Raw genomic sequence first — 25,922 nt, forward strand, 5'->3', positions numbered from 1 at the left:
GCCCAGCATCGCCAGCCACACCGTTGCTGCACTCGCCAGTGATATGTCCAAGTCTGAGCCGAAAGGCTTTGGCCTGAAGCTGGGCAGCGACTCCCTCCGGCCAACGCTCGCATAGCTCCAGCAATTCCCCTCCCCTCGCGCAAACGACACCAGCGCCGCTGACCTCGATCCAATCTTGATCCGTCGAACTGCTAGATAGCCGAGGTCCACTCACTGGTTCTCAACCAAAGCACCCTGAATAACGATGTGACTCGCGAACTTTTGACGACGATGGACGTTCCTTCAAGCGCTGTGTTCCTCAACGAGTGGAATGAGGCTCTGGATGGCATTCTGATGGACCTCGATCCCTCCATCTCGCTCCTTGGCTTTGAGAATGCTGGGAATACGTAAGGCCACGAGAAGCAGACGGGCCATTGTAGTGCTGGCCAGTTATCTCCATCTTGCCCGGTCGGACTGGTGCCGACATTTCGATGCCCTGACCGATTCATGCTCTCTCTCTCTCTCTCCAGATGCTACCTCGATAGTCTGCTCTTCTCGATGTTTGGAGGCACGACCGTCTTCGACCCGCTGGTGACCAGTTTCGCGGAGGTCAAGGACAGCGAGTCCGCCGCCCTTGCGAATCTCCGGACGAGGTAAGGCTGTTCGGTTCGGTGCGGCGGCTCTGTATGCCGTCGGGCGACGGCCAATGCAATCGAGTTGCGGTCGTGGTGTGTCAATGCCGCTGTTGATGCATCCCATGCTCACTCCAACCCCTTGCCTCATGTCCACCCCTGGCCATCCAGCCTCCGCATGGTGATCAACCGGCTGGTACGTATCGCCTGAAACATACCCCGGGGCATGACCTCCACGGACACCTGGAGCATATCCGCATTCTAAAGCTCGTCCAATCTTCCCCTCCCCACACAAACCTCCACAACTCTATAGCGCGCCGGCAAGCTCGTCAAGGTCCCATATGTTCACCGACTCATGAACTGCCTCATCGCCGCCGGATGGTTTGGCGACGCCGCCAAAAAGGTGCAGAAGCGAGACGCTTTCGGTCAGAGTGGGAAAACTGCACGATGGCTCTTGCTTGGATATTTGTCTCTCGAACTGATCCTGGGCGAGCATGCCCTTCCGCCGCCGCGCACTTATTTCCCCAAACCCGACCACCTCTCTAGAAGTACAACCAGGAAGATGTCTCGGAGCTGTATCTGTTTCTGATGGACAAACTCGGCGCACCATACCTGCCCTTTCAACAGGCGTTCTTCCATGGCGCCATGGATGACCAGGACGATCTGCGAATCGTTACTTCGCGGCTCTTGGAACTGGCCATGCCTGAGCCGCTCAAGGAATCGGATTCGAGCAAGCCCTACAGCGACGCTGTACATCTCGAGGATCTGCTCGTCGACTACTTTTTCAGCTGTGAGTCTGCTGCTATGCGTCACTGGGTGCCGCTCATTGCTGGCGATGGTGGCTTATTGATGCCATCTAATGCGCTGCAAGCAGCGAGTCTGGGCGTCGAGCAAGCCCATGGTATTGGCTATCTGTGCTTGTGTCTGCGGCAAGCGCTCGAGTTACTGTCACTCACCGTGCGGTGCTTGGTGGCTCCACATCACCTCTGTTGCCATCTTTGTCATCAACGAACCCGCTCTCAGCCCAAGTGAACGTCCACCGCCACCCGGAAGTGCTCGGGGACTCGGATGAGAAAACCCGAACGGTGGACGCCTGGCGAGCCTGGCGCATGTTGCCCTTCTTTTCGTCCCAAAACGAAATTGGCGAGAGCGTCACCGTCAAAGAATACGAGTTTCATCACCGAATGATGCTGCCAATGGTCCTGAAGGTACTTGCTTGCAGCAGGGTTTGTGGTCGTATACCTGCGCTCTATGCGCACATTTGGAATCCCAAGTCCCAAGAATGCATACTCCAGGCTGGCCTGCTGCATTTTTATAGCTGAGCCGCTGACCATACCGACGCTTCCTCTGCGCCAGCGCTACGTGAATACCGAGACGTCGGTGCACAGAATCGATCGCCAAGTGTTGATACCGACCCAAATTCCGTTCGGCAACTTTATCCTGCCACCCGAAAGCAACTCAGACCGTCTGTTTGAGCGCATCTCGTCCTACCAGCTTTCGCTTCGGTCTATCATCTCTCATATCGGCACAAGCACTCGCAGTGGCCACTATATGTGCCATACACACCGGCACGAGGCCACTCAGGCTGAGCCGCCCTCGTCTGAGCCTCGACCAGCTGATGTGTGGTACCAGTTCGATGATCTGCGCCGAGTGCCTGATGCCAAGAGCAACACAGCCTCGCCTCCTGAGATGGCGTTTGAGCGCACCGTCAAGCTCGAGACCGTCGAGGCTGTCACCCAGATGCTGGAGCTGACCAGCGGCACGGCGTACTTTTTACTCTATGAGCTGACCCAGGGCGACATCAACGACCAGAAGCTCGAGTCCGACGAAGTGGCCGAATGGAGCGACTCTCAGATGGCGCTGCATCTGCAGGGCATGGAATACAAAAAGACGAGCAAAAAGAAGAGGGCGTGCGTCGTTATGTAACACCATCGACGGGCCTGCTGCATGACGAATGGCTGGGCCAATCTCGGTCGCATCTTTGCACTTTGATGGCCCCTGTTTCCGCCTTGCTGAGGGTTCTTTGAAATACAGCTGCCCGAATGTATACCGTGGTTTGGAGTGATGGGGTCCACTACTGTGATGGAGCTCACTACTGTGATGGATCAGAGTGGTCTGAGACGCATGCTCGGCATCAAAACTGCCAACACGAGCTTTCAGTGGATCGGACTTTACTCCTTATGAATCAAAGGTAGTATACATGGCATCTTCTGCGTCTCATTCCTGGACCATTGGTGTCCAGCCCGCACGCGCCCGCACCCTGGCATCTACTTGGAGTTCTCGCCCTTACCAGCACCACGGTCGCCACGGCCTCCGCCTCGGTTTCCGCGGCCTCCACCTCCACCTCCACGGCCAAACTTGCCGCCTCGATCACCGCCTCGACCCCGACCGCGACCACCACCACCACCACCACCGCCTCGACCACCGCCGCGACCACCACGCTGCGATCCGCCGCGACGGGAGCCGCCGCGAGAGTCCCTTCCGCCACGGCGGCCCGATCCGCCCTTGTCCTTCTCCTTGAATCCTCCAGCGGCTCCAAAGGCACATTCATCGTCGTCGTCGTCCAGGTCGACGCCACGGGCGTTGCAGGGATACAGGAGCTCGAGCGATTTGAGGAAGAGCGGCAAACGCCACAGTTCCTTGAGGCGCACGCTCATGAGATCAAAGGCGACGCCGACAGTCTTGGTGGGGTCCTCGTAGACTGGAAGCTGAGGGTATCGCTGCGAAAAATGCGTCAGCAGCACCGTTCGGGCGCGCATCCGCTGCGCGACAATGATGGCCTCGCCCGTGGTGCAGTGGCGCTTGTCCTTGGCCTCATGCAGAAGATCGTTCTCGAATGTCGCTTCATGGATCAGCAGATCGGCATCGGCTCCAGCCTTCATGAGCTCGAGGTTGGGGCGGCAGTCTCCAGAATATCTAGAGGCAGACCGCACTCATTAGCGCCAGCACACAAAACCCTTGGGATCGACACTGCGGTGGTGATGTGTCGAACCAGTGCGCTCCACAGAATCCGCAGAGGCGACAAACTAGAGGGGCCGCCCCGTTAAGCGCGAAAGACAGACCAGGAACAGCAGATGAGGTGGGCACAGCAAGCCCAGCGGGCGCCAGGCAATGTAGGCATGCCGCCACTTACACGATCTTCCAGCCATCCATACTCTCCATGATGAGCGCGTAGGCGTAGTGACAGTGCTCGACTTTGATTGTGGAGAGATCCTTGAAATTTAAGTTGCTTTTGACACTGGGCCGAGGCAATGCACATGGGTCGTGAGCATCGAAGCTACCGATAGCCTGCCGCAGCGACCGTGTCTGGCTCGGATCCACCGCCTGTGTTCCACGATGGGCGATGATCGGGGCAAAGCTCTATCGGCCTGGGCTCATCCTGGCCGAATGGCGTTGGGTCTTCACTTACATGGCTGTCTTGGTCGCTGAAGCAGCCTCCGGCTCGTTGAGCAGACAGGAGTCGCACGGAATGAAGCAGATTGTAGATGGATCCATGCCAATGTCTTCGCATCCGTTGTACTCGTCGAGCCACATCCGATACTGAGGCGGGCCGATGATCGTGAGCGGCTGGAGCGGTGTGCCACGAGATTCAAACAACTGGGTTTGGAGCGACAGTATGTTGGCAGGAACAGGTAGGGATAGAGACAGTCAGATATAATAAACACTCGGCATTAACGGATGCAGAAGTGCACTGGTGGTGTACTGGAGGAATAGGGCACTCGCAGCAAGGTAAAGCCCACCTCCTTTCGCTTCCTTAGGATATGAATGGCGCCAAGGTGATGATCGGCATGCATATGCGAAATAAAGACGAGCTTGAGATTGACCAGGAGCTCGTCCAGCTGAGGGCCATTGTTGTCGGGCGACTGGAACCGTCGATAGAGCTGACCATAGGTTCCTTCGCCTGCATCGAGCAGGATGGCTCCGTATCCGGGAATCCAGATCAAGGTCGAGCTCACTGGATTGTCGCCACGTGAGTTGGCCAAGAATCGGCGATTGATCGCGGCGTTTGCCGCGTGAGAAACGAAAGGGTAAGCGATCGAAACCAAGAGCACAAGAGCCGCAGGAGAATAGGCGTGCCAATCGAGTGCATCTCACCGTTGCGGTATCGTGAGGGAAGCGCGGCCCCGGTTCCAAGTGTGGTGACTTGGACATCAGCACCCCCGTGTTTTTGGGAAGCTGGGCTCTCGTTTGCATCGGCAGCTTCGAGAATGGCAGCGCGAACCCTCTCTGCTTCCTGGCGATAGGCCGATAGTTTCTTCCAGCCAAGGGTGACTCGGCCCTCGGGGTCGTTTGGGTCCAAGACGGCCCGTTGTTCGTTAGCGTTCAGTTTGGGTTGGGGCTCCAAATCGTAGATAAGCATGTGTGCTCCCACGATGGTTTTCTCGGGAACGTCTGTCAGTCACGGGGATGCGAATGTCGCGACCGCAGTTAGACGAGCCTGCTCGATCAGCCTGTGATCAGCAAGGAGCGGCAACCGAGACTCACCCGAATCCAGGGGCGCAGGCACATTGGTGTAAAAAGGCAGGGTGAATATGCTGGGATCCAGCACGTTCAGGCGGTACTGGCTCAGGGCACTGCCTTGGAACACGATCGGCTTGGCACAATACTGTGGGCTTATGACGATGTGCTGCTCCGGGGGAAGAGCGAGGAATGAGATTGGGGGTGTGAGGTGGCGCAGGAAACAGCCCTCTGCATTCAAAGCATGGGGCGATTGAGCGGCCTGGAAGGGGTGGGTCTGTATGGCCAGACACGCAGATCGGCAAATCGACAGGGCAGGTGCTCGTACCTGAGTGTGTTGGCCGAACCGCTTCATCCATTCTTTGTAGCTGGCATTGAGAGCGTTTGGACCAAGCATGTGCACGATAACTCTGACGTAGTTCCTGGAAACGCCATCGTAGTGCGGAGCGAAGGCTTCGTTGTGGATCAGGGGCTGAACATACTCGGTCGAGGGACAGTCCACAATGATGAAGATCTGGATGGCGCATGAGGCCACCGTCGAATGCGGTGTGACGAAAGATGTGTCAGTTACTCTAGCAGCCGTTCACCGATTGTCGGGTCGGTATTGCATTTTTCAGGATGACCATGGCCTTGAGATACATGACTGCATCTTCCAGCTCCCCCTGACGAGACAAAATAGTGACGTACCGATCCAGGTTGCTCGGGCCCCATGACTTGGTGCGGCGCGATCTTTCGGCCGTCGGAGAGAGTCAGCGTCTCGCCATTGTACAGCATGCCATACTCTTTGCCGGGCTTGGCGCCCAGAGCCTGGGCTTTTTCGGGCGAGAATTTTCCTTTGACGGAGGGGCCCTGGCAAATGTACGTCAGGACGCCAAGGTCCGGCTTGGTAGGAGGAATGGGGACGACTCGATCGGCGTTTCGTCGGCCGGCAAGGACGTTTATCTCGGATGCGAGATGTGCGGGCTTTTGTGATGCCGACTTATCGATCTGCAGACCACCGACGCCGCTCGATCCCAGAGCCGCGCCCTTTGAGGAGTCTTTTCCTTCTTCGCGATTGACAGGAATCGAGAGCGACTCTCCGTTCAAGAACATGCGCGAGATGATGTACCGTTTGTGGGCAAGGGCTTCTTCAGGAGTCAGGCTCTGCACATCCTCTTCGGAGTCGAGCGTGGCGGCTTTGCGCTTTCCAGCCACAACGTTAATGGGGGTCAGATTGGGGTTGTCGGAATCGCTCTTGACCTTGAACGATACAAAGTTGGGATTGAGATCCGGGGGTGGGTACGACGGTGTCTTGGAATCAACCTGAGGGGCGACCACCCCATCCACGGCCCGCTTGGCTCGCTTCACAGGCACGTTAACATCCGCTTCGAGTACGTGCTCGTGGTGGACGGGATAGATGGCGACTCTCTGGATGTCCAAGTTCTCGTCCTTGAAGTTGGGCGAGTAGTCGTCCATCTCGTTGGTGCTGACGGCCGAGTCCATTCTACCAGATGCGCCGTTGAAGGAAAGTGTCAGTCACGGACGATGAGCACCATTTACACAAGCACCAAACAAGGGTGCCGGATGAGAGAAAGGCGGCGTGGGCATCCATTCAAGTACAGATACTCGAGTCGGTGCGTCTGTCGATCTAGGCTTTCACAGGCAAGCGGCGGAGAGACGATTGGACCATAGAACTTTGAATAGACCCGGCGCGACGCCGACAGCCGTTTCACATGCACACTACCGGCGTTACCTGAAAACAAAATGACGGGTCGAAGCCAAAAAGTGGGTCAAGTTCTTCCCGCCATGCAAAGTGATGCGCCGGTTTCCTGCATCGGCCAGACTGAGCAGCATTCCTGGATTTGGCGACGACATGCGAATGACGGACTATCCGTTAGCTCGTGCGCTGGTCATCAAAGTACTGCGAGCATTGTGAGCACTGCGATATGGCCGTCTGCTTGGACGGCATCGATGCCGCATTGCTGGTCAGGCGAGGCAGAGGAGTCGATACGGGATCGCGGATCCAAGCTCGAGTTACAAGGGGCGGAGGCCATCGGCCAATGCAGCGCCGACAGTGTACGAGAATGCAGTACCCGGAATGCCGCCGCACGAGCTCCAGCGGATCTTGGTTAGAAAGATGTGCTGCAGCTTCGAGAGCCGGACCTTGTTCTCAATGCAGAAGCGCTGGGTGCCCTCGCCGACATTGAATAGGTACTTTTGGGTATCGAAGCAGGCGAGCACCGAGGGTGTCGAGTCCCCGGTCTCGGTTCCCAGGATCTGGATGAACGACTTCATATCTCGCGGCAGATATCGGCGATCTGGATCGTGGTGCTGGCCGGTGGCCGCTTGGGTGCTGGTGCTGGCCGACGAGCGGGCGGGCAACAAAAAATGTTCAGGGGCAGCTATGAATTAACTATTAATATGCCCGCTTTTGTGCCCGGTTCGCCGCCATGGCCTCGAGCCGGCAGGCAGCCTGGGAACCGACGCAGTCCATTCCAGCAGCAGCCATCCCGCAGAGGTACGAGAGCAGCAGAGACATATGCATATGCAGAGGCAGAGACGGAGGCGGGGGCAGAGGCAGAGGCAGAGGCAGGGACGGAGCCAGGAGCAGACGCCCACGGCGGTATATCGGATGCCAGCCGGCTTGCGCTGCGGGCGACACGAGGATGGGTGGCGACAGCATTTCGACCCGAATCGAGAGCTCACCCCCGCTTGACCTCCTGCCGGATGCAGCACCCACCGACCGAACCGAGCTCATCCTGGACCGTGCCGGCAGTCTCCAATGGCTTTTGTTCTTCTCGAGCGATGGAAAATCCATGTACGCATCTCTGGCTGCTCCGGCGGTGCTCGTGCTCGGCGTTGCATACGCTTTGTCTGAACTTGCCCCCCCCCCGAATGGCTGTTGTCTGGCTCGTTGATTTCCGGACCGAGCCACGAACCGGGCGCACGACGAGGACATGCGCTGACAGTGGCGTAACTTGGCCGGCAACACCAGGAAAAGATTGGATCAGGTTCCTTCGGAGAAGTCTTTTCAGCGGAGGATCTCGAGACCGGTGCCGATGTGGCCGTCAAGCGCGAGCTCATCAATCCAAAGCACACGGCATACATCTTCAACGAATGTAGCTATCGAACGGCACCATCGACGCTCGCATAGGGCAGGCTCGGTCACTCTGAACTGGTGCTATTCAACGGTCAAGCACCAACCACTTACGCTTTTCGCTCGTTTCACTCGTCCCAATCGCCAACCACACTCAACCCGTCCCTGGCTTTCGCTACATCCACCCGACTCGCGGATGGTGCTTTCCTCCCGGGGCACTAGATGAGTGCTACAAGACTCTTGGAGATGCCGACGGCTTCCCGAAGGTCCTTTACTGCGGATCGATCGACCAGTACAATGTCATTGTCATGACGATGCTCGGTCCCGACTTGCGGTTTCTGCTGAAGCGGTCGCGCTCAGGGACGCTGCCTATCAAGACTGTGTTCTACTGCATTCCAAGGATGATTCAGCGGTTACAGTATATCCACTCCCAGGGGATCGTCTTTCGAGACGTGGTGAGTTGCGGTGCGGGTGGGGTATATGCGAGGATGTGGCTGGGGTATATGCGAGGATGTGGCTGGGGTATCTGTGTCGATGCAGATAGTGCATATATCGACACAGCCCGAACGGCTCCGTAGCAACATCAACACGGCCGCATGCTCGGTGCTGATGCGTAGCTAGGTGGACTCGGTGTCGAGACAATTGAATATCTCGGTAGCTAGCAGTGGCTCTCGGGTGATGGAGAGCGTCGAGCTGATCGTACTGGCACTTGCTGGCAGCTGACGAATCGGATGAAACAGACGCAACCACACCGAGCAGCGCGATGCAGGCGGCGGGCGACTGATGCCTATTTCTTGCCATATTTTCTCGCAACAGAAACCAGACCAGTTCTGCATCGGACGCTCCGGCGAAAACGGCCACATTGGACCAATCATCTACATGATTGACTTTGGTCTTGCAACCCGCTACATGCATGACGGGCGACACATCCCCGAGCGGAAGCATGCCAAAAATCGGCCAAAGACAGGAACGGCCCGATATGCGTCTGTTAATGTGCATCTTGGATACGACCATACGCGCCGCGATGATCTGGAAAGCCTGGCCTATGTGGCCGTCGAGCTCGCCAAAGGGTATGCCTCCTCATGGCGAACCATAATGACCTCGGTTCCTGATGATGCTATCGCCGCTCGTTCCGGAGCCACGGACATTGTGGTTTCTCTGGAAAGCGCCAGTCACTGACGCCTGGTCTTTCTCGCGCGCAGATCGCTGCCATGGGCTGGAATCAATGCGCTGAGCTCGGTGCAAGGATGGAGAAAGGTCGGCAACATCAAGAACGAGGTCCTGATTGCGGATCTCTGCCAGGACCTCCCGGATGCCTTCTCCCAATTCCTAGAATACGCTAGAAACCTGGGGTTCGACGAGGAGCCCGACTACGGCCGCTTGATGCGGCTATTCACGGACTTTTACGACTCCAACTGGAAAGACGATGTCCTGTTCTGGGAATAGTCTGCGCACCGGCCGTTTTCATCGGACCGGGTCACTTCAGCGCCCACCCCCATGCCTCTCGCCATTCATGTGCTTGAGGCGCTCTGTCCTATATCTGATTGCCGCCCATGTCGCAAAGCCTCGTCATTTGTGTTTCCACCACCGCTACCACCACTACCACTCCACTACCACTACCACTCCACTACCACTACCACCCCACTACCAATCCACTTCCACTCCACTGTCATCATCATCATCGCTATCGCGTTTGCTACATCTCATGTGGCCACGCAATGCCTGTCGTTGCAATCCTCTCCCCCATCTTCCTATCACTCATGTTTGTCCAACGCACCATGTACAGTATTGTCGGCATAGATCACAGCGTCCAAATAAAATGAAGTAGTAATGTCTATTTTGAATTCCCCACAACTCCGGCAGCTGCATATCGCTCTACCGTGATACTGAGTCAATCTGCAGGATGTACAACAAGCCTCCATCTCTGGCGGAGCTGGGTCGGATTCGGGAAGGAAAGTACCGCAGCGGCCAGAAATGCAGACTCCTCGTCTTCGCCAAGACCCGCATAGCTGAATAGCTCCATATACACCACCAAGAGCACAAGCAGCATGATTCGCGAGCAATCGGTACCATCACCATCCGGTGCTTGCTGGAGACTATCGGCCCTCCAAGGGCCAATAGCTCCAATCAAGCATGAGTCCAGTAGATCGCAGGTCATCAAAACTTTCCGAGAGGTCCGTAATGAACTCCTCTGGTTCGGCTGGAACCCACCTTGCCTCTTTATCCGCCATCCTGCTCCGGCACACGCCTTAACAGGACCCAAGAGCCAACCGATCCCAGCACCCCACTGATTCCAGCTGGACAGGCGACCTTGGACAGCTGCGATGAGATGCTTCATCATTCTCGCGGGCTTTGTTGCCTTCATTACTCTTTTCGCCGTTGGGACCAATGCCCATCCTGTATCGTGCAACACGAGCCTCGCAGCACCCGGCAGCGCAGCGTGTCCGTTTGCAGACGGAGCGGCGGGCATGCGTCTCGCTAAGCGCGACAGCTTCATTGGTATCAGCATCAACACCGGAGTCTATGCAAACACTGTTGCTCAGGTTCGTACTCCCTCATGCTGGCGAGCTTTGCCATCCAAGCCATGGTCGTGTCCGCTCATTTTGGTGTCGACCCTGGTCTCGCTGCGTCGCGTCTGCAAGTAGTCGGGTTTTCCCACGCGCCGGGGTGCCTGCTGACAACGACCGCCGCTGGCGCACCAGTCTGCGGAAAATTTTTGCTTCCTGATCTCAGGATACCACACCATCACCGATTACATGAACGCCTTGAACTCTGGCAACATGGCAAACGTTATCCAGCTTCTCCTGGTATGGACTGCAGCGGAATAAATGTGGCGTGGAGCCAAGTCGGCCGGGGCGGCTGGGGCGGGAAGCGCTGACACCGCGGCCACTGTAAATCGACTTGTGATCTCCGAGGGCATTCCACGCGCCTGCATGGTTGAGCCGCAGTAACGTGGACAAAGTTGCGATTCGTGCAGGAAACCTAACTATCGCGTTATGGATTGCGCTCCGTTGCGATACCAGGGTCCCGCTATTTTTATCGGAATATGCCTGATCTTGCTGATCCTCACGGTTGTTTTGACGAGTTGCGTCGGATGTTGCCGGTGCTGCAACAAATGCGGTGGTCGCGCTCCACGGTAGGTAATCGGGGGGGGGCTGCCCATGATTTTGCACAGTGTATGAGGGCAAAGCTGATTTCAAGTTTGTGATCCAACCGAAAAATAGACGTGGTGGATATCCGTCCAAGAAAATCACCATGTACAACGTATCCGTGAGTGCCGGAGCTGTCCTCATCTTGTAAGTGTCGAGGGATTGTCGACGAGTCTACTCATGGGGAACCTCACTGAGCCACCCACATGATCCAGGGGCAAATGGCCCGTGTGCTGGTTGCCCTTCATGCAGACAACCTAATGCGAGAGCTAATTCCGATGCTATTGCCATGGAAATATACTGGCACATTTCAGGGGACTGTCATTCACTCTCTGGGTGAGCAACACCACGATCGGTCCGGCCTACGGAGACTTTGGGTCCGGCTTTGATGGCCTGCTTGGGGCAGTTACCAACCTCATATCGAGCTTGAACACCCAGCTGCAAGCCGTTGGCCCTGGAATCACCGCGGCGCTTGTGGCGCTCCCGGCCAAAATCCAAACCGTCACCTTGGCCAGTGCAACATACTACAACAATCAACTCTGCACTCCGGCGGTTACGTTGGCGCAAACCAGTGCTAGCAACTATGCGAGTGCAGTCTCGCAGATGCTGAGCCAAGCGACGAGCGTGAGAGCCCTTGCAACGCAGAACAGCGACACAAACACTGTAAATAGCATGAATCAGCTGTTGCAAAACATCCAGGCCATCAACAGCACCAAGGTAACCGTGTGGGGCACAGACGCGGCCAATTTACTCAACCAGCTGCCCTCCACCATGTCCAATGGCGTTGTGAGTGCCTCGTCCAGCGTTGGATCCTCGGTATCGATCGACACCAGCTCCGTCAATCTCAACAGTCTCACCAGCATGGTCTCGTACCGGGTCCAGCCGTCGATGAACCAATACCAATCCTACTGGCAGTATCGAGACTACGTCACCAAGGCCGAAATCCTGATCGTTGTGGCGCCGATGTTTATGAGTCTGATCGCCCTTGTGCTCAAACAACGCAAGATACTCGCTCCGTGGGTATTGCCAATCGCTATCGGGGATAGATTTGTCAAGAAGAGAGATAGGGGCGTTGGGTGAGAAACCGCAAAGCGTGCAGTCTCGCTGCCTTCTGTAGCTAACCCACCTACCCATTCACTTGCGCACCAGTATTCCGTTCATTTGTGCTTTCTTTGCAGCGCTCTACTGGCTTCAGGCCATTATCTACTTTGTTTTGGGATTCCCGCTCACGGAAGCCTGCCGCGATGTCATGTCGAACTACATCGGCACGACACAGCTGTTTACGTTTTCGGGGCACACTATCCATGTCCTTGGCTCGCAGATTCTTTCGAATTGCCAGGCTGGCCAGTCGCTCGTCAACATGACTCTGGGAATCAGCGCCAGCGACTCGCTCGGCGGCATAGTCGGCAATACTGCTCTAGTGAGCGGAAACGCCCAGGCGATCGCCAGCTATGTCGGGGGTCTTTCGGCTGTCGCCAGCGTCACGACTTCGGTCAACTCGTCCCTCTCGTCGAGTGCGACGAACGTGCAGAATTCCATCAGCGGCGAGCTCTCAAACTCAAACTACATCAGCCTGACGAGTCCGGTGACATCCATGGATCTGACGGCAGTGATTGCAGCTTCCAGCTCCAGCGCCGTCAAGACCCAGCTGCTTGTGCTTCAGACCTACCAGACCAACCTGGCCCAAACTGTCACGGCCCTCACTGCAAGCGCCAGCCAGCTCAACGGCACCATTGCCAAGATGTTTTCGATGGTCTCGACTGAGATGCAGGGAAATTTCAGCGTCATATTGTCGAACAGTTTGCTCACTGCAACGCTGCCGCTGATCCAAGCCGGCTCATGCAGCTCTGTTGCCGGACAAGTCTCGACCCTGTTAAACGCCATGTGTTCCGAAGCCAAGGGCGGGGCCAACTCTCTCTGGTTCATATTCTTCCTCCTGGCTCTTGCTCTGGATATCTTCTACATCATCGTGATGAAGGCCCGAAAGCGCATAGGGTCTCCGCGACATTCAGTAAAGCCTTCGGCAGACACCAATCCGGACGGGGACGATCTCCATGATACCAAATCGCGGCCGCAAACCCAGGATAACTTTGGTCCGCCGGGTGGAATGGGTCAAGGCGTGTATGTCAATGTGATTGTGCCTGCCGGTGCCCAGATTGTCACGGGACCTGCAGGTGGACCGCAAAACAAGTTTGGCTACACTCCGCAGCCGATTATCCAGGACACCAAAATCGCTACGGCTGAAGAATACTAGCAGATGATGGCGATTGGCCAGAATGGAGCCAGAGACGGTGGCGTACTTGAATGTCACTGACTCGATCGATAATTGCATGATGCTGGCTGTCTTTGTGCTTGATGGTGTGATTTCTGTTTCTGTTTCTGTTTCTGTTTCTGTTTCTGTTTCTGTTTCTGTTTCTGTTTCTGTTTCTGTTTCTGTTTCTGTTTCTGTTTCTGTTTCTGTTTCTGTTTCTGTTGCTTGGCTGTTGCTTTTGCGATGGCACTGCTTGCACTTGCCTTTGAAATGACGATGGAATGCTTGTTGGAGCAGGGTCACTCTGCATCTGGGGCTGTTTGGAGCACGTAACTCGCAATACATCAAGTCCCAGTGCGATGAGATGCCCCACGTCGATGAGAGACACCGCTACCTCCAACAACCCATGAGAGGGGGACATGCACCGCTCTAATTGCGGTGCTGTGACCATGACCTGGCCGGTGGCAGTGCGGACGCCTGGTGGCGACGCGTTCTGTGGAATCCAGACACGTGACTCGGAGCACGGACCGCGTGGCTTGGTTCCGGCCAGCCGGACGCGAGGCAGAGAAAATTGGGGGCAGCGAGCGGAATCTTGGGCCTCTCTCTCACATTCACCTTACGTCGTCGAAGAGCATCTCCAAGATGGTTAGTAGCGTGCCATGCCTGACGCACCGACGCCAGGCCGCATCGATGCAAGTCCCACATACCAAGGATGGATAGATGGATGGATGGATGGATGGACGGATGGATGCATCGATGGATGGATGGATGGATGCACACTCGAATGGGATGCGCCGACAGGCTGGAGCAAGCTCGGAATTCACTCGACAACCGACGCCCTGCCGGTGTATGGCACACAGCGCTCAAGACCACCCGCCGCCAGCGGAGGAAGTTGGGGCCATCTGGTCTGCACATCCACTGGCAGGTCCTGAGCCCCAGACCAGCCAGACCCAGCAGGCGGACAAGCAACCGGGTCGACGGCGGGTCCATTGGACGGCCGAAGGTCCGCCGACGAACCAAGCCGATGCGCGGATCCTCGATGCGAGATCTGGAATACCAGCCATCTGATTGCCGCTCCAGCGTGTGATGCTCATCTGCTGTTCGTATGAATCACATTTGACATGCAGGCCGGGAAGAAGGACGACAAAGCCACAAACAAGGCCAAGCCCGCTGCTTCCAGCTCTGGCGCCAAGGCCAAGAAGAAGGTTGGTGCTTCCGAGTCAAGCGATGCGATGGGATGCAATCTGTGGCGACGATGGGGTGGTATCGACTGGATGAGTGCTAATGCAAATGCCTCGGAATGATCTGCGATCGCGGCGAGCAGAAGTGGTCCAAGGGAAAGGTCAAGGACAAGGCCAACAACGCCGTCGTCCTGGACAAGAACACCTACGATAAGCTGTTCAAGGAGGTTCCCACCTACAAGCTCATCACCCCCTCGGTCCTCGTTGATCGTCTCCGCATCGGCGGCTCTCTCGCTCGTCTTGCCATCCGCGAGCTCGAGAGCAAGGGTCTCATCCGCGCTGTTGACACCCACGCTTCGCAGCTTATCTACACTCGCGCCACCAAGGTAAGCAGCGCGGCTTCAGATGCGCTCTGGCGGTCACTGCCATGAGGATATGTGCGAGTGTGGTGTACGAGCCATGAGCATTGCTGCGAGACCCATGCCAGCAGGCACCGGAAGCTGATCTGTCTCTCTCGCCTCGCCTCTGCAGACCGATGATGATGCTGCTCCCCCCGCCAAGGCTCCCAAGAAGAAGGCTGCTGATGATTCTGACGACGAATAAATCATGAGCTAGTTTATTTCTCAATACATTGGACCCACACCCAACAGCCCTGTGCATTCGAGTGTGTGTGTGTGTGTTGTGTCTGGTTTGATTGGTTGGTTGGTTTGGCTGCCTCGAGGCCGGCCACACACCGGCTGGCTCGCTGCTGCGCGCACGTGCCGAGATAAGCCGTGAGTCAGATGACGGCCGCGGTTGCACAGTCGCCCGCACAAGGCCGCGGCCGCGCTATTTCGGGCGCCGCGGTCGTGCAGATCTTCTTGCGATCCATCTGCTCGGCCAGCGCAACCGCATCTGCTGCATCGGGTCCTTGTCGGCTGCTGCTGCTGTGTCGTGTCTGCCCTGGGCGTTATCAGCACTGGCCTCCCCGCTCGCCTCGTTGTCCATCGGCATCCTCGCACATCCGCACCGGCCGTCTCGATTATCTGCTCGCTTGTTGCGCAATCTTTGGCTCGTTCCCACGCATAAAGTCCCTGTGTTCCCCGCTCCCTCGCTGCTCGCTTTCTCCGGCCATGGTCCTGCGTTCTTTCGGCTCGTCCTTCCCCTCCTCGTCCCCCGCCATGACCGTCCCGTACTTCACCAACGGCTCCCATCTGGAGCAGTCGCTCGTCGTCCAAAAGTTTGGCGGAACCAGTGTCGGCACCGCCGAGCGGATGCTCAACGTCGCCAACATTGTCAAGTGAGTGCTGCTGCCCTGGTCGAGTCTCCGTCGCAAGTCATCCATCGTCGTCGCCGCAGTCGAATTGCGTGCGTCGGATGTCTCGCCCAACGAGCCATTCCTAATGGGATTTGATCCACCCAGGTCCACTCTGGAAAAGTCCCGGGTCGTAGTTGTGCTTTCTGCCATGAGCAGCCTCAAGAAGAGCGAGGGCACCACCAGCCGGTGCGTACCATGCCAAGTCGATACTGTTCTCAGCACACAGCTGCATCTTGTCTTTGTCTTTGTCCTTCTCGACACTTGCATTCGTCGGGGCTTTGCGTTGCTTTGGTGCGTCCGCTGCTCGTGCTGATTTTGCGTCTCGATCCAGGCTACTGGAAGCTGCGGACGAGGCCTTGATTCCCGAGTCGGTTCGCTTCAACGACATTGTCGACTTGATCGAGTCCACGCATCTGAAATCCGTCGAGGAATCCATCGTCGGCGACTCCGAAGCGATGGAGGCCCTGCGTGAAGAGGTCCGCGCCGATATCGCTGCCGAATGCAGGAGACTCAAGTCGTTTCTGGAAGCCGCTTCGGTATGTTGCCCAACTTTCCCGATGCATACTGTCGCCCGGCTCTCCGCAAACACTCTATCAGCCCAGCTGCCGCCCTGGTCGCCCGTGTGACTGGCAGATCGCCCCCGAGCCAAACCCACTGGCTCGTCCATCACCCGGCCCAGTCCTGTCCTGGGATCCTCCAAACAACCATGCGTTTGTTATCTTTGGACCCCTTCTCCGGCTGACCCGTGTCTTGCTCCTATCGCCTCTGTCCCTTGGCCACCCAACCCGCGCTGCCTTGGCTGCAGGTCATCGGGGAGATCTCGCCGAGAACGAAGGATATCGTCATCAGCACGGGCGAGAAGCTTGCTGCTCGTCTCTTTGCCGGCGTGCTGAAGAGCCACGTATGTGACTGCTTTGTGCAACTGTCTCTGCATGCAATTCCAAAGGCGAGGTTGGCAGCCGCGCCATGAGCGCTGGCTGCTGCTGCCCCTTGGCCGCCAATGATGCCTCTTGCGACTCCACGGCGCTCTGCTGGCATGGTCAGGCCGTGCGCCGGCTCGAGTTGGCCCCTTTCCTTGGTGTGTCTCCTTGGTGTGTCTCCTTGGCCGCTCCCCGAACTGGATCGCTCTGACATGTACCTCCCGCCGTATTCCAGGGCGTCAAAGCCGTCTATGTGAACCTTGAGAAGCTCATCAATCGCTACTTTGACGAAAAGGCCATCGACCAAAAGTTCTACGACTATCTGGCCATGCGTCTCAGCGAGGTTCTCCACAGCGCCGCCTCGGCATACGATGTCGTTCCTGTCGTCACCGGCTACCTCGGACCTGTCCCCGGATCCATCCTTACCACCATCGGTCGCGGATACACCGACCTGACAGCCGCCCTCATTGCCGTTGGTCTGAGAGCGAGTGAGCTCCAGATCTGGAAGGAGGTGGACGGCATCTTCACCGCTGATCCGCGCAAGGCGCCGCTGGCCCGACTCCTGCCTTCCATTTCGCCCGCCGAGGCTGCCGAGTTGACCTACTACGGCTCCGAGGTCATCCACCCCTTCACCATGGAGCAGGTGATCCGCGCCAAGATCCCCATCCGCATCAAGAACACCTTTTCCCCCGAAGGCGAGGGCACCATCATTCTGCCAGAGGAGCAGGACGACGGCGCCGATGCGGACGAGTTGCCCATGTCGCCATCGGGTCGCATCCGCATGCCGCCCCCGCGCCATCCTACGGCCGTTACCATCAAGGACCACGTCACCGTCGTCAACGTTCATTCCAACCGCAAGTCGGTCTCGCATGGCTTCTTTGCGCAGATCTTCATGACCCTGGATCGCAACGGCATCGTCGTCGATCTCATCTCTACCTCGGAGGTGCACATCTCCATGGCGCTGTCGCCCAACGTGCGCGAATACAAGCTCGAACAGGCCCTGACGGAGCTGCGCAAGTACGGCGAGGTCGATGTCATTCCGGATCTGTGCATTGTGTCGCTGGTTGGCCGACAGATGCGCAACATGGTCGGCGCCAGTGCCAAGATGTTCTCGACCCTGGCCAAGAACAAGGTCAACATCGAAATGATTTCGCAGGGAGCCAGTGAAATCAACATCTCGTGTGTCGTGTCCATGGAGCACGCCCAGGTGGCCCTGAAGGCCATCCACGATGACTGCATCCTGGCTAGCATGCTCCTGGCCGAGGAAGAGGAGCACGCGCGGCTGGGCAAGATCATCCCGGCCCTCAGCGTCGTCGATTCGGCGTGCGCGCTGGCTTCGGAAGAGGGCTCCGAGCAGTAGCGGCGAGCAAGTGGATGAGCCTGCTGAAGCCGATCAAGGATCTGCTTTGTCCCCGGGTGGTGCTGACCCCAAGTTCGTTTTGCATACTCCACCGCCCACACCTGCCATGACGGCACATTTGTACAACTGCAGCACTTCCCCTACCCACCTACCCACCCACAACACACCACGCACGGGCCCCCAACGACTCACGACCATCACTTGCATGAGATGCGACGCTCCTCACGAATACATGCTCCACCGGCATCCCGCCATCCTCCCTGAACTCAGGAACAACTGTTCGTCTGTTCGCTGCTCGCCGAGCGACAGGAACTGGCGCGCTAGATCGTTCTGCTGTGGGGGGTAGTATGTATTGACAATCGGAGAGTTGCCCAGCCGCGGAATGAGTCGGTGGAAATGTATCGTGTGAGGTAGGGATAGTGCAGATATGTGCATCATGTTGGTATGTGCATCATGTTGATATTGCAGCGCCTCGGCGACCGTGGCCGCATGGGTTGCCTGGGGCTTCATAGCCCGATTCTCTTCACGAGTGTTTCGGGGGCGCAATTCCAAAGACCGCCGCCAAACTGCAGCGTTCATCCAAGCCCAGGCCGTGTTTCGGATTTGGGACGGCCAGTCCGACAAATGAGCATCAGTCCGGGTTCTGCGGTTGGTTGTCCGCTGATCTTCACCCTCGCCCCCCAAAAGTGCTCTTGCGCATGGTGCCGCTGTGCCCGCTCGGCGCTATGCATACCTGGGCGCCACCGAGTTGGATTTGAGAAGCATTTCGTCGTACTCGCCCTCGGGATCCGATAGAGCCACGATGGCTCCACCTGCGCCAATGGATACTTCTGAGAGTGACAAGGTCAAAGGCTGCGTTAGCCCCTTACCAGGGACACACATGCTGGAGGAGAGACTCTGGTTGGACCGCACACATTTTCCCGATGGCTCCCGCTCGACGACAGCTTCGCAGACTCCACAAACTTGGCTGCAGTAACGGCGGTCAGAACTTACCTCCTCCAGCAAACACAGCGGTGCGGATCACCACGTTCATCTCGGCCGAACCGTTCAGCCCAATCCAGCCGAGGCAGCCGCTGTACACACCCCGCGGCATGTTACCCTCCAGACCTTCGAGGATCTCGACCGTGCGGCGCTTCGGGGCTCCAGTCATGGATCCCGGTGGGAACGACTGCTTGATGGCATCGATGCAGGTGAGATCCGGTCGCAGGTGGCCCTTGACGGTCGACACGAGCTGGTGCACCGTGGCATAGCTCTCGATCTGCATCAGTGCCGGGACGTGCACTGTGCGCGGGCGTGAGATGGTGTTGAGGTCGTTGCGGATCAAATCGACAATCTATCCAAGGACACGAGTACAGTACAGTGCCATGCAGTGCAATGCAGTGTAGTGTATATGGAGTCAGCGAGTGTCGGGGCAGGACATGGCGGCGGTTGGCCGGCCGACTCGCCACCCGCTCGAGCTATGGCCTCGTACCCACCATCAAGTTCTCGGCTCGGTCCTTCTCGTTCGATTCGAGGTTCTGCTTTCGCCGCTCGTCTTCAAGATGAGCCTCGGCTTCGGTCATGCCGTTCGATCCCGGGTACACACGGGCCACGGTGCCCTTGATGGGCTTCATTTTGACCCATCCGTCGCGCTCAACCTTCAAAAACAGCTCCGGGCTTGAGCTGGTAACAGTAAGGTCCTCCCCGAACCGGATGAATGCCGCGTAGGGCGCTGGATTGCGGCGGCGCAAGTGCAGATAAAAGTCCATGATCTGCGAGGGCGACGGCGGCGGCAGCTGTGCCTTCATCTGTGTTGTGAGGCACACCTCGTACGTTTCTCCGTCGCGAATGGCCACGAGTGAATCTTGGATGCTTTGCAGGTACTGCTCCCGGCTCTGTGCCAGCTTGAGCTGGTTGTTCCGGCCCGGTGCGTTGGGGTCGAAGCGGATTCGCTTCGCATCTGGATGCGGCTGACCCAGATGGTCTCGCTGGCGGCTCTGGCTGCGTTCTTGCAACCCAGCCAGACGCTGCGAGCACACTTCCAACCAGTTTTCGTTCTCCTGGTTGCCGACATCTCGGACGTGGATACAATAGATGTCCCGCTGCTCATGGTCAAAGACCAGAATGCGATCGGCAAACATGAACGACGCATCCGGAACGGACTGGGCCGAGACTGTCTGGAACCTTCGAGAGGCTTCACCAACATGGTTGGTGCTATCGCAACTGGCTGCGACGTGCATGCTCTCGGTCTTCATCTCGTATCCAAAATAGCCCACCAAGCCGCCGTGAAAGTCGAACGGGATTTGATCCATACTCAGATCTGTCGGCTCTGTGACGAGGCGATCGCTCATGTCCGGGCCCATGCCAAGGTGTTGCATTCGGTCGGTGAGCCAGGCGAAAAAGTCCTCATGGACGGTGCGGGCCAGCGAGACGACCTCCTTCTTGTTGGGTATGGAGCCGAGGTGCGTCAGAGTAACCTCTCGCGTCAGCGTGGAGTATTGGGCCGTGAAGCTGTTATGTATGGAGTTACGTATTCGTCGGGAGTCGTAATCAGCCACAACTCAGTGCAATGTCGCATAAGCAGTAAAGCGCTGGCTGCAACGACAGAATGCGATGCAAAGCGATAGCCCAATAGACTGACGACTCGGATCGCACCTGAGCGGGCCGCCTCCAGCGCCCATGAATGTGAATCGACTTCGGTTCTTCTCGACCTACACGTCCCAAAGCGCCAATGAGCGTGCCGAGACAAGATTGGATCCATCCGACGCTGCATCGACTTGAAGCCCGCCGTTCAAGCACTTTCAGCCCGCTCGCCTACCTTGGCAGAGTCCAGCCAGTAACAAACTGGCTCGTCCGAAAACATATCCGAGAAGACTGTTTCACAGTCGCACCATGTCTGCGCAAGCTTCTTTACAGCGATTTTGATGTTGCTCGGGCGCCGGGACTCGATGCCGGGACACAGCGGGCCTGGAATGGCGGTAAATTCGCTGAGGGACGAATGCGGCTCTGGTCTGGGGAACGACACGCCCTTTGGGCAGCGGACATTACCGATTGTGAGCGATCCATAATACATTCCAACAAACAAAGATATAGAGCGCGAGCTGGCCTCGGGTCGCATATGGATGTAAGGCATCCAGGCGCACGGATCCTCACTACAGCTCTATGCTGTGAGCCTGACTCTGTGGTATACCTGCCGCTTCAAGTACTCGAATGTGAGGTCGCGGAAGTTGTCGAGAAGAGTCTGCCCAAACGAAGTGCAGATGGATTCGGGATGGAATTGGAGACCCCAGAGCGGCTTTTCCCTGTGCTGGAGGGCCATGATGATATCACGGCGATCAGGGTCCGAGCCGGGGCAAGAGGACGACCATGCGATGGGCACAATGCACTCGGGCAGGTCTGTGTCGAGCAGCGCATCGAGGATCCAAGTTAGTTGTCAGCGTGCGAGTACCAACTGGGATATAAAACCGCTGATTTGACGGCGAAACTCGACTCGGCAGCGATATCGGAGATTCATACGGTTGCCTGACCAATCCCGGCCGGTCCTCCAAAAAGTCGAGTCCATAGTTGGTGCACATACCGGCTGGAGAAACCACAAGTGAGTGGTATCGCACAACACTGAACGGCGACGGAACGCCATCGAAAATGGACTTTGCGAGTCCAGGCGATGCCAAGGTATCGTGATGGAATACTTGGCTCAGTCGACCATGGACCGGTTCGTTGGCATGAACCACCTGCACCCGCAGGTCGAGTGTTCAGGCGTCGGCGTGTGCATGTGCATGTGCGAAGAGAGTTGTAACATTGCGAGATCAGTTGTGAGATCAGCTGCAGCGACTGAGATCGACTGGACCGAGTCGTTACTGAAACGTTGGCTCGTACCTTGCCACCATACACCAGTGCAAGACCCTGGTGACCGAGACAGACTCCCAGGACCGGGATGGTGCTGTGGAGCAGCAGCTGCGAATTGATGCCGAAATCCTGCATGGCAAGCACGCCATCGTCGGAAAGCAAGCGGCCGGCAGAAGGAGCAGAATGATGAGCGCAACAGTCAGCGAGGAGCACCCAGTTAAAGGTTGAGGAAGTTGTGCTGCATGTCGGTCGCGGTGGCAGGGAGGCACTTGCCTCGGGTCGGTCGGGAGATCCAGGGCCTGGAGAGATGATGACATTGTCGACATGCGGGAGAATGTGGTCGCGTACAAACTCCCTGCATTGAACGCAGGAGCGATAGAGGAAGGAACAGAGTCTCAGCATGTGTCCGATGGATGCGATGCGACGGCCGAAGCGTCAGACTGGCGCAATGGAGGCAGAGGAACGGCGTCCCAGAGCAAAGGAAACGAGACAAGCGCATAAGGATCGCTGACCAGCTGAATTGGTCGTTGCGAATCACGACTGGGAGAGGTCCGCCTTGGACGGACGCATATTGGTACAGATTGAAGGTGTACGAGTCATAGTTGTCGACAATCAGGGTCCGGATGGACGCTTTCATGGACCTGCAGTCGGTCTGCATCTGGGATTTGCTGGAACGGATGTGCATGGGTGCCATGCTGGCGAATCAAAGCAAGGATCTGGAATCAGCAACCGCAACACCGAAGCAGCAGGATGGAAGCCGCTGGCTTGGAAAGGACGTGAAAAATGCTCCATGCTCTCTATCGCGCGGATGCAGCGGCCATGGCTGTGTAGCCTCCCTCACCTGCACGGATGCTCAAGCGAGAGGAACACAAATAGCCGACTCGGGGCAACGAAACGAGAGCGAAAGGATCAGAGCCACTCCAGCGGACGGCAGGGAAGGACGGCAGATGCCTGTCGAGGGTGAATCGCAATCGCCGATGCCAGGGACGACGAGAGGCAGTGTACCGGCCCGACGGGGAGTGTGTTGATGTTTGCGGCGTCTGTTGGGGAGGCTGAAAAAAAGTTTGTCGTAACATTTGTCAAGGGCCAGTGGGGTGCGTGTGAAAGCGAGGCGAGGCGACCACAAAAGGCAGGCCGTTTGCCCTGGAAAGGCAACCATCGAACGGCGCTGCTGCGCACCTCCCCAAAGCCGCGGGGGGCTCGCCGTTGGGGGTCGGGCAGCATGTGCGGGTGCGGGACGGTGCGAGGCGGGCCGGGAAGGGGCTGCATCCATGGCCGAGACGGATGTTGATTGCTGCTGATGCTAATATTGCTGTTGATATTGCTGTTGATATTGCTGTTGATATTGCTGTTGGTGCTGTGGGCAGTGCGACACCGGCTCGATCCAGCACGACACCGGCTCGATCCAGCACGACACCGGCTCGAGCCAGCACGACACCGGCTCGAGCCATATCGGCTGCGTCGCACCGCCGCGTGACCCCGTGCGCAGCGACCACAAGACCACGCCACCGCCGTCGCACTCGACCGTTGTCCTTCGTCGACGTCACCCCCTTCGACACCATCGCCAGCTTCGGCCCAGCTCCATCGCCAGCTCCATCGCCAACACCGTCACCGATATCGGCTTCTCCACCAGCCGCTGCCCTCGGCCGAGCCTCGATCGCCTCCTTCTCAAAGCCGTGGTGCGTTGTCCTGCTCGTGCCGCTCCGCGCTGCGCCTGCCTGTCCTGGTCCGATATCCACCCGGACGGTCTCATGTCCGCTCCGGGGGAGACCCTCACCCTTCGCTGGACAGGCACGCCGATGCCAACGTCCTGATGCAGCATATGCCTCTCCCTTCATGCGGCCGCTTTTCGCCTCGTCGCTGGGCCGCCCATATCAACGGACACGGCAATGTCTCGGCGGCAACTAACCCGATCTCTGGCTCACATTTTCCCCATCTGTTCGTCTTTCCGCTCTTCATCGGCTCTCTGGGGCTGACTCGCACTCGGGACCTCGTTGGGACCCGCATCGCCTTTCATCTCGCTGTCGGAACCGCCGTGGCGTCCAACGTCCGCACTCTCGAACGATACGCCTCGCCGTGGCAACCCTGGCTTCGTCCTGCACAGCTTTCGTTTGCCTCGGAGCGCCCTGCCTCATAAATAGCACTCGACTTTGGCCCCGCTTTGCCCTGTGTCGTTCTCCTGTGCTCCAACTGCCTCATTCCATCTCGCGCTCGCATACGCCTTCACGACACACAAGCCTATCCGCGAGAGTTGCCCATATCTATACAAGGCGTCCTTCTCGACACCACCCTGAATAGCAGCAGCATGAAGTTCTCGACATCGATCCAGGCGTACCACGCTTCATCCCAGAGCCGCCAGAGCAAGCCTGCAACGGCGCCGGTCGATATCACCGTCTCGCTTCCCTCTTGCCAAGACGGGTCCACGGATCTGCTCAAGTCCCTCGAAAGCTGGTTCCAACTGGCTGTATTTCGGTTCGAAATCACCTCGGGGGTCTATATGATGGAGCCTTGGGAAAAGATCACTTTCTGTGAGTATTGATGATCGAGCGAGACCGGTGTCCGGGCTGCCGCTCGCCGACACCATCGGCGGCTGTTTGTTGTTTGCATCTGCAGCTCTGCTACGCTCCCAGGCACTTGTGTCTCTCCGATGGTCCATAGCACCTCCCCCGATGGGTCACGACGCACCGCTTTGATCGATCTCCAACCGAGCGCCACTCGGCGACAAGATGGATGTATCCTGCACTTGCGTGGTTCTACCATTTCCTGTGTCGGAAGCCACTTGATGGAGCACCGGTGCGCTTTATGCGCCATATGCCTTGTGTGCATTCCCTCGCCCACACAGTCGCAGTACTGAACGCTCTCCTATTTTTGCCCTTCTAGACGGTCTGATGTTCCTGTTCTTTGCCCTGGCGACCAATGCGATTTACCACCACATGCCCGTAAGTCCAGATGATGCTGTGGTTGCCTCACTCTTCGATGCAAGTTGCTGAGTATCGGGTGGTGAAAGCAGCACCGTATCCGAACTGACGACTCTGGTCGTGCCCACCATTCTCAGTCCTGGACACCCTTAGCCGGCCCAAGCTAAGAAGCCAGTCTGTTCGATCTCGGTGTGCCCAAGTCGTCCCGACATGCAATAATTATCTAGCGCTCGCGTATATGCCAAGCCGGGCCCGGGCCTCACCGTAGTGGTATCACGCGCTCTCCGATTGCCGCGATCCTGCCAGCAAGGTGCGGCGCAGACTCAGAGGATCAAGTTGGTAATGATGATGGCTGGATGCAGATGAGCCCTTGTAGTTTTTTCTTCCTGATTGGTGATATCCTTCTCCCTCTATTGCCTTGCCATCAATCGCTTGCGCCGGAAGCCGATGCCGGCCCCAGCGTGTTTCCCCAGTGATGTTTTTCAATCCCCTTAGCCGAGCCATGCAGTGCTCGCAAAGCGAGACGGGGTACCCTGTTTTGGAGGCCATTGGCCGATATTTTTTTTTTTTGGATTCTGAATACACACCCGTTCATGCAGTGTTTCGGAGGAGCATCGCCATGAGGATGGGTCTGGTGTGGTTGCGCCCATAGTTTCCAAAGTGCTGAGTGCTTCGGTGCGACTGGAGAGCATCTCTCTTTCTCTTTGAAAGGCCCGGTTCGTTGGTACCGGGTCGCCCGTCTTCAGCGAGCTTGGCATCTGAGTATCTGGTCATCTGGGTGAATGCAGCCCGTACCAGTGCCCAAGACATGCTGTGTGGCTCTGGTGGGAGCCGTTCTTGGCTGGCTGGACTGGCGTGGCGCAGGCAGCACTGGAC

At 57.4% G+C, this 25,922-nt stretch overlaps 9 protein-coding genes across 9 annotated transcripts; 7 read left to right on the plus strand and 2 right to left on the minus strand.

The window, feature by feature from the left end:
- Positions 1 to 270: 270 nt before the first annotated feature.
- Positions 271 to 2,537, plus strand: BJ171DRAFT_476481 (uncharacterized protein; the record flags this gene model as incomplete). Its single annotated transcript, XM_053108832.1, has 7 exons — positions 271 to 386; positions 510 to 632; positions 783 to 807; positions 925 to 1,014; positions 1,158 to 1,401; positions 1,635 to 1,819; positions 1,968 to 2,537. The coding sequence occupies 7 exons, from the start codon at positions 271 to 273 to the stop codon at positions 2,535 to 2,537; spliced, it is 1,353 nt and encodes a 450-aa protein (XP_052964803.1).
- Positions 2,538 to 2,777: 240 nt separating this feature from the next.
- On the minus strand, positions 2,778 to 7,392 carry BJ171DRAFT_461156 (beta-lactamase-like protein). Its single transcript, XM_053108468.1, has 12 exons — positions 7,142 to 7,392; positions 6,802 to 6,904; positions 6,459 to 6,552; positions 6,065 to 6,302; positions 5,757 to 5,974; positions 5,398 to 5,583; positions 5,097 to 5,238; positions 4,707 to 5,003; positions 4,352 to 4,566; positions 4,021 to 4,208; positions 3,745 to 3,849; positions 2,778 to 3,527 (listed from the first exon to the last, which is right to left on the minus strand). The coding sequence occupies exons 1-12, from the start codon at positions 7,341 to 7,343 to the stop codon at positions 2,879 to 2,881; spliced, it is 2,637 nt and encodes an 878-aa protein (XP_052964804.1). The 5' UTR covers positions 7,344 to 7,392; the 3' UTR covers positions 2,778 to 2,878.
- A 154-nt stretch (positions 7,393 to 7,546) lies between these two features.
- On the plus strand, positions 7,547 to 9,980 carry BJ171DRAFT_513067 (casein kinase I epsilon/delta kin-20B). Its single transcript, XM_053111722.1, is given in 7 exon segments — positions 7,547 to 7,566; positions 7,782 to 7,866; positions 8,044 to 8,167; positions 8,368 to 8,600; positions 8,962 to 9,215; positions 9,348 to 9,766; positions 9,784 to 9,980. 5 exon segments carry the CDS (start codon positions 7,831 to 7,833, stop codon positions 9,589 to 9,591), a joined length of 891 nt encoding a protein of 296 aa, XP_052964805.1. The 5' UTR covers positions 7,547 to 7,566; positions 7,782 to 7,830; the 3' UTR covers positions 9,592 to 9,766; positions 9,784 to 9,980.
- A 633-nt stretch (positions 9,981 to 10,613) lies between these two features.
- Positions 10,614 to 13,548, plus strand: BJ171DRAFT_626446 (uncharacterized protein; the record flags this gene model as incomplete). Its single annotated transcript, XM_053115526.1, has 6 exons — positions 10,614 to 10,688; positions 10,848 to 10,952; positions 11,169 to 11,229; positions 11,321 to 11,441; positions 11,609 to 12,310; positions 12,444 to 13,548. 6 exons carry the CDS (start codon positions 10,614 to 10,616, stop codon positions 13,546 to 13,548), a joined length of 2,169 nt encoding a protein of 722 aa, XP_052964806.1.
- A 611-nt stretch (positions 13,549 to 14,159) lies between these two features.
- Positions 14,160 to 14,750, plus strand: BJ171DRAFT_513074 (uncharacterized protein). Its single transcript, XM_053111723.1, has one exon. It carries the CDS (start codon positions 14,258 to 14,260, stop codon positions 14,630 to 14,632), a length of 375 nt encoding a protein of 124 aa, XP_052964807.1. The 5' UTR covers positions 14,160 to 14,257; the 3' UTR covers positions 14,633 to 14,750.
- Positions 14,667 to 15,329, plus strand: BJ171DRAFT_559057 (ribosomal protein S25 component of cytosolic 80S ribosome and 40S small subunit; the record flags this gene model as incomplete). The annotated part of the gene is made up of 3 exons (XM_053113190.1): positions 14,667 to 14,750; positions 14,870 to 15,112; positions 15,288 to 15,329. The coding sequence occupies 3 exons, from the start codon at positions 14,667 to 14,669 to the stop codon at positions 15,327 to 15,329; spliced, it is 369 nt and encodes a 122-aa protein (XP_052964808.1).
- A 250-nt stretch (positions 15,330 to 15,579) lies between these two features.
- BJ171DRAFT_513075 (Aspartate/glutamate/uridylate kinase) lies at positions 15,580 to 18,566 on the plus strand. Its single transcript, XM_053111724.1, has 5 exons — positions 15,580 to 16,005; positions 16,129 to 16,209; positions 16,355 to 16,559; positions 16,829 to 16,924; positions 17,179 to 18,566. The coding sequence occupies exons 1-5, from the start codon at positions 15,839 to 15,841 to the stop codon at positions 18,301 to 18,303; spliced, it is 1,674 nt and encodes a 557-aa protein (XP_052964809.1). The 5' UTR covers positions 15,580 to 15,838; the 3' UTR covers positions 18,304 to 18,566.
- Positions 18,567 to 18,633: 67 nt separating this feature from the next.
- Positions 18,634 to 23,235, minus strand: BJ171DRAFT_513079 (ADC synthase). Its single transcript, XM_053111725.1, has 12 exons — positions 22,970 to 23,235; positions 22,641 to 22,823; positions 22,402 to 22,483; positions 22,159 to 22,257; positions 21,860 to 22,013; positions 21,473 to 21,678; positions 21,101 to 21,310; positions 20,938 to 20,993; positions 19,779 to 20,793; positions 19,297 to 19,636; positions 19,037 to 19,133; positions 18,634 to 18,869 (listed from the first exon to the last, which is right to left on the minus strand). Exons 2-12 carry the CDS (start codon positions 22,820 to 22,822, stop codon positions 18,827 to 18,829), a joined length of 2,484 nt encoding a protein of 827 aa, XP_052964810.1. The 5' UTR covers position 22,823; positions 22,970 to 23,235; the 3' UTR covers positions 18,634 to 18,826.
- Positions 23,236 to 24,433: 1,198 nt separating this feature from the next.
- BJ171DRAFT_583849 (uncharacterized protein) lies at positions 24,434 to 25,213 on the plus strand (the record flags this gene model as incomplete). Its single annotated transcript, XM_053114271.1, has 3 exons — positions 24,434 to 24,656; positions 25,009 to 25,067; positions 25,184 to 25,213. The coding sequence occupies 3 exons, from the start codon at positions 24,434 to 24,436 to the stop codon at positions 25,211 to 25,213; spliced, it is 312 nt and encodes a 103-aa protein (XP_052964811.1).
- Positions 25,214 to 25,922: the final 709 nt, after the last annotated feature.

This window comes from Polychytrium aggregatum, assembly GCF_025602895.1.
Source record: "Polychytrium aggregatum strain JEL109 chromosome Unknown BJ171scaffold_29, whole genome shotgun sequence".
In the NCBI taxonomy this organism is placed as follows: domain Eukaryota; kingdom Fungi; phylum Chytridiomycota; class Chytridiomycetes; order Polychytriales; genus Polychytrium; species Polychytrium aggregatum.

What these genes read in the sequence shown, in the direction of transcription:
- BJ171DRAFT_461156 (XM_053108468.1), bottom strand. Translation starts at nt 7,343, where the DNA reads ATGAAGTCGTTCATCCAGATCCTGGGAACCGAGACCGGGGACTCGACA. An exon ending in GGCCCGAGCAACCTGGATCG is followed by an intron (nt 5,584 to 5,756) that starts GTACGTCACTAT and finishes TGCGCCATCCAG; the next exon opens with ATCTTCATCATTGTGGACTG. An exon ending in TCCCTCACGATACCGCAACG is followed by an intron (nt 4,567 to 4,706) that starts GTGAGATGCACT and finishes GCGACAATCCAG; the next exon opens with TGAGCTCGACCTTGATCTGG.
- BJ171DRAFT_513067 (XM_053111722.1), top strand. Translation starts at nt 7,831, where the DNA reads ATGGCTTTTGTTCTTCTCGAGCGATGGAAAATCCAT. An exon ending in TCGAGCGATGGAAAATCCAT is followed by an intron (nt 7,867 to 8,043) that starts GTACGCATCTCT and finishes CGGCAACACCAG; the next exon opens with GAAAAGATTGGATCAGGTTC. An exon ending in GGCATACATCTTCAACGAAT is followed by an intron (nt 8,168 to 8,367) that starts GTAGCTATCGAA and finishes CCGGGGCACTAG; the next exon opens with ATGAGTGCTACAAGACTCTT.
- BJ171DRAFT_513074 (XM_053111723.1), top strand. Translation starts at nt 14,258, where the DNA reads ATGGATAGATGGATGGATGGATGGATGGACGGATGGATGCATCGATGG.
- BJ171DRAFT_513075 (XM_053111724.1), top strand. Translation starts at nt 15,839, where the DNA reads ATGGTCCTGCGTTCTTTCGGCTCGTCCTTCCCCTCCTCGTCCCCCGCC. An exon ending in AGCGAGGGCACCACCAGCCG is followed by an intron (nt 16,210 to 16,354) that starts GTGCGTACCATG and finishes GTCTCGATCCAG; the next exon opens with GCTACTGGAAGCTGCGGACG. An exon ending in CGTTTCTGGAAGCCGCTTCG is followed by an intron (nt 16,560 to 16,828) that starts GTATGTTGCCCA and finishes CCTTGGCTGCAG; the next exon opens with GTCATCGGGGAGATCTCGCC.
- BJ171DRAFT_513079 (XM_053111725.1), bottom strand. Translation starts at nt 22,822, where the DNA reads ATGGCACCCATGCACATCCGTTCCAGCAAATCCCAGATGCAGACCGAC. An exon ending in CACTGGTGTATGGTGGCAAG is followed by an intron (nt 22,014 to 22,158) that starts GTACGAGCCAAC and finishes CTGCGGGTGCAG; the next exon opens with GTGGTTCATGCCAACGAACC. An exon ending in ACCGAGCCGAGAACTTGATG is followed by an intron (nt 19,637 to 19,778) that starts GTGGGTACGAGG and finishes GTCCTTGGATAG; the next exon opens with ATTGTCGATTTGATCCGCAA.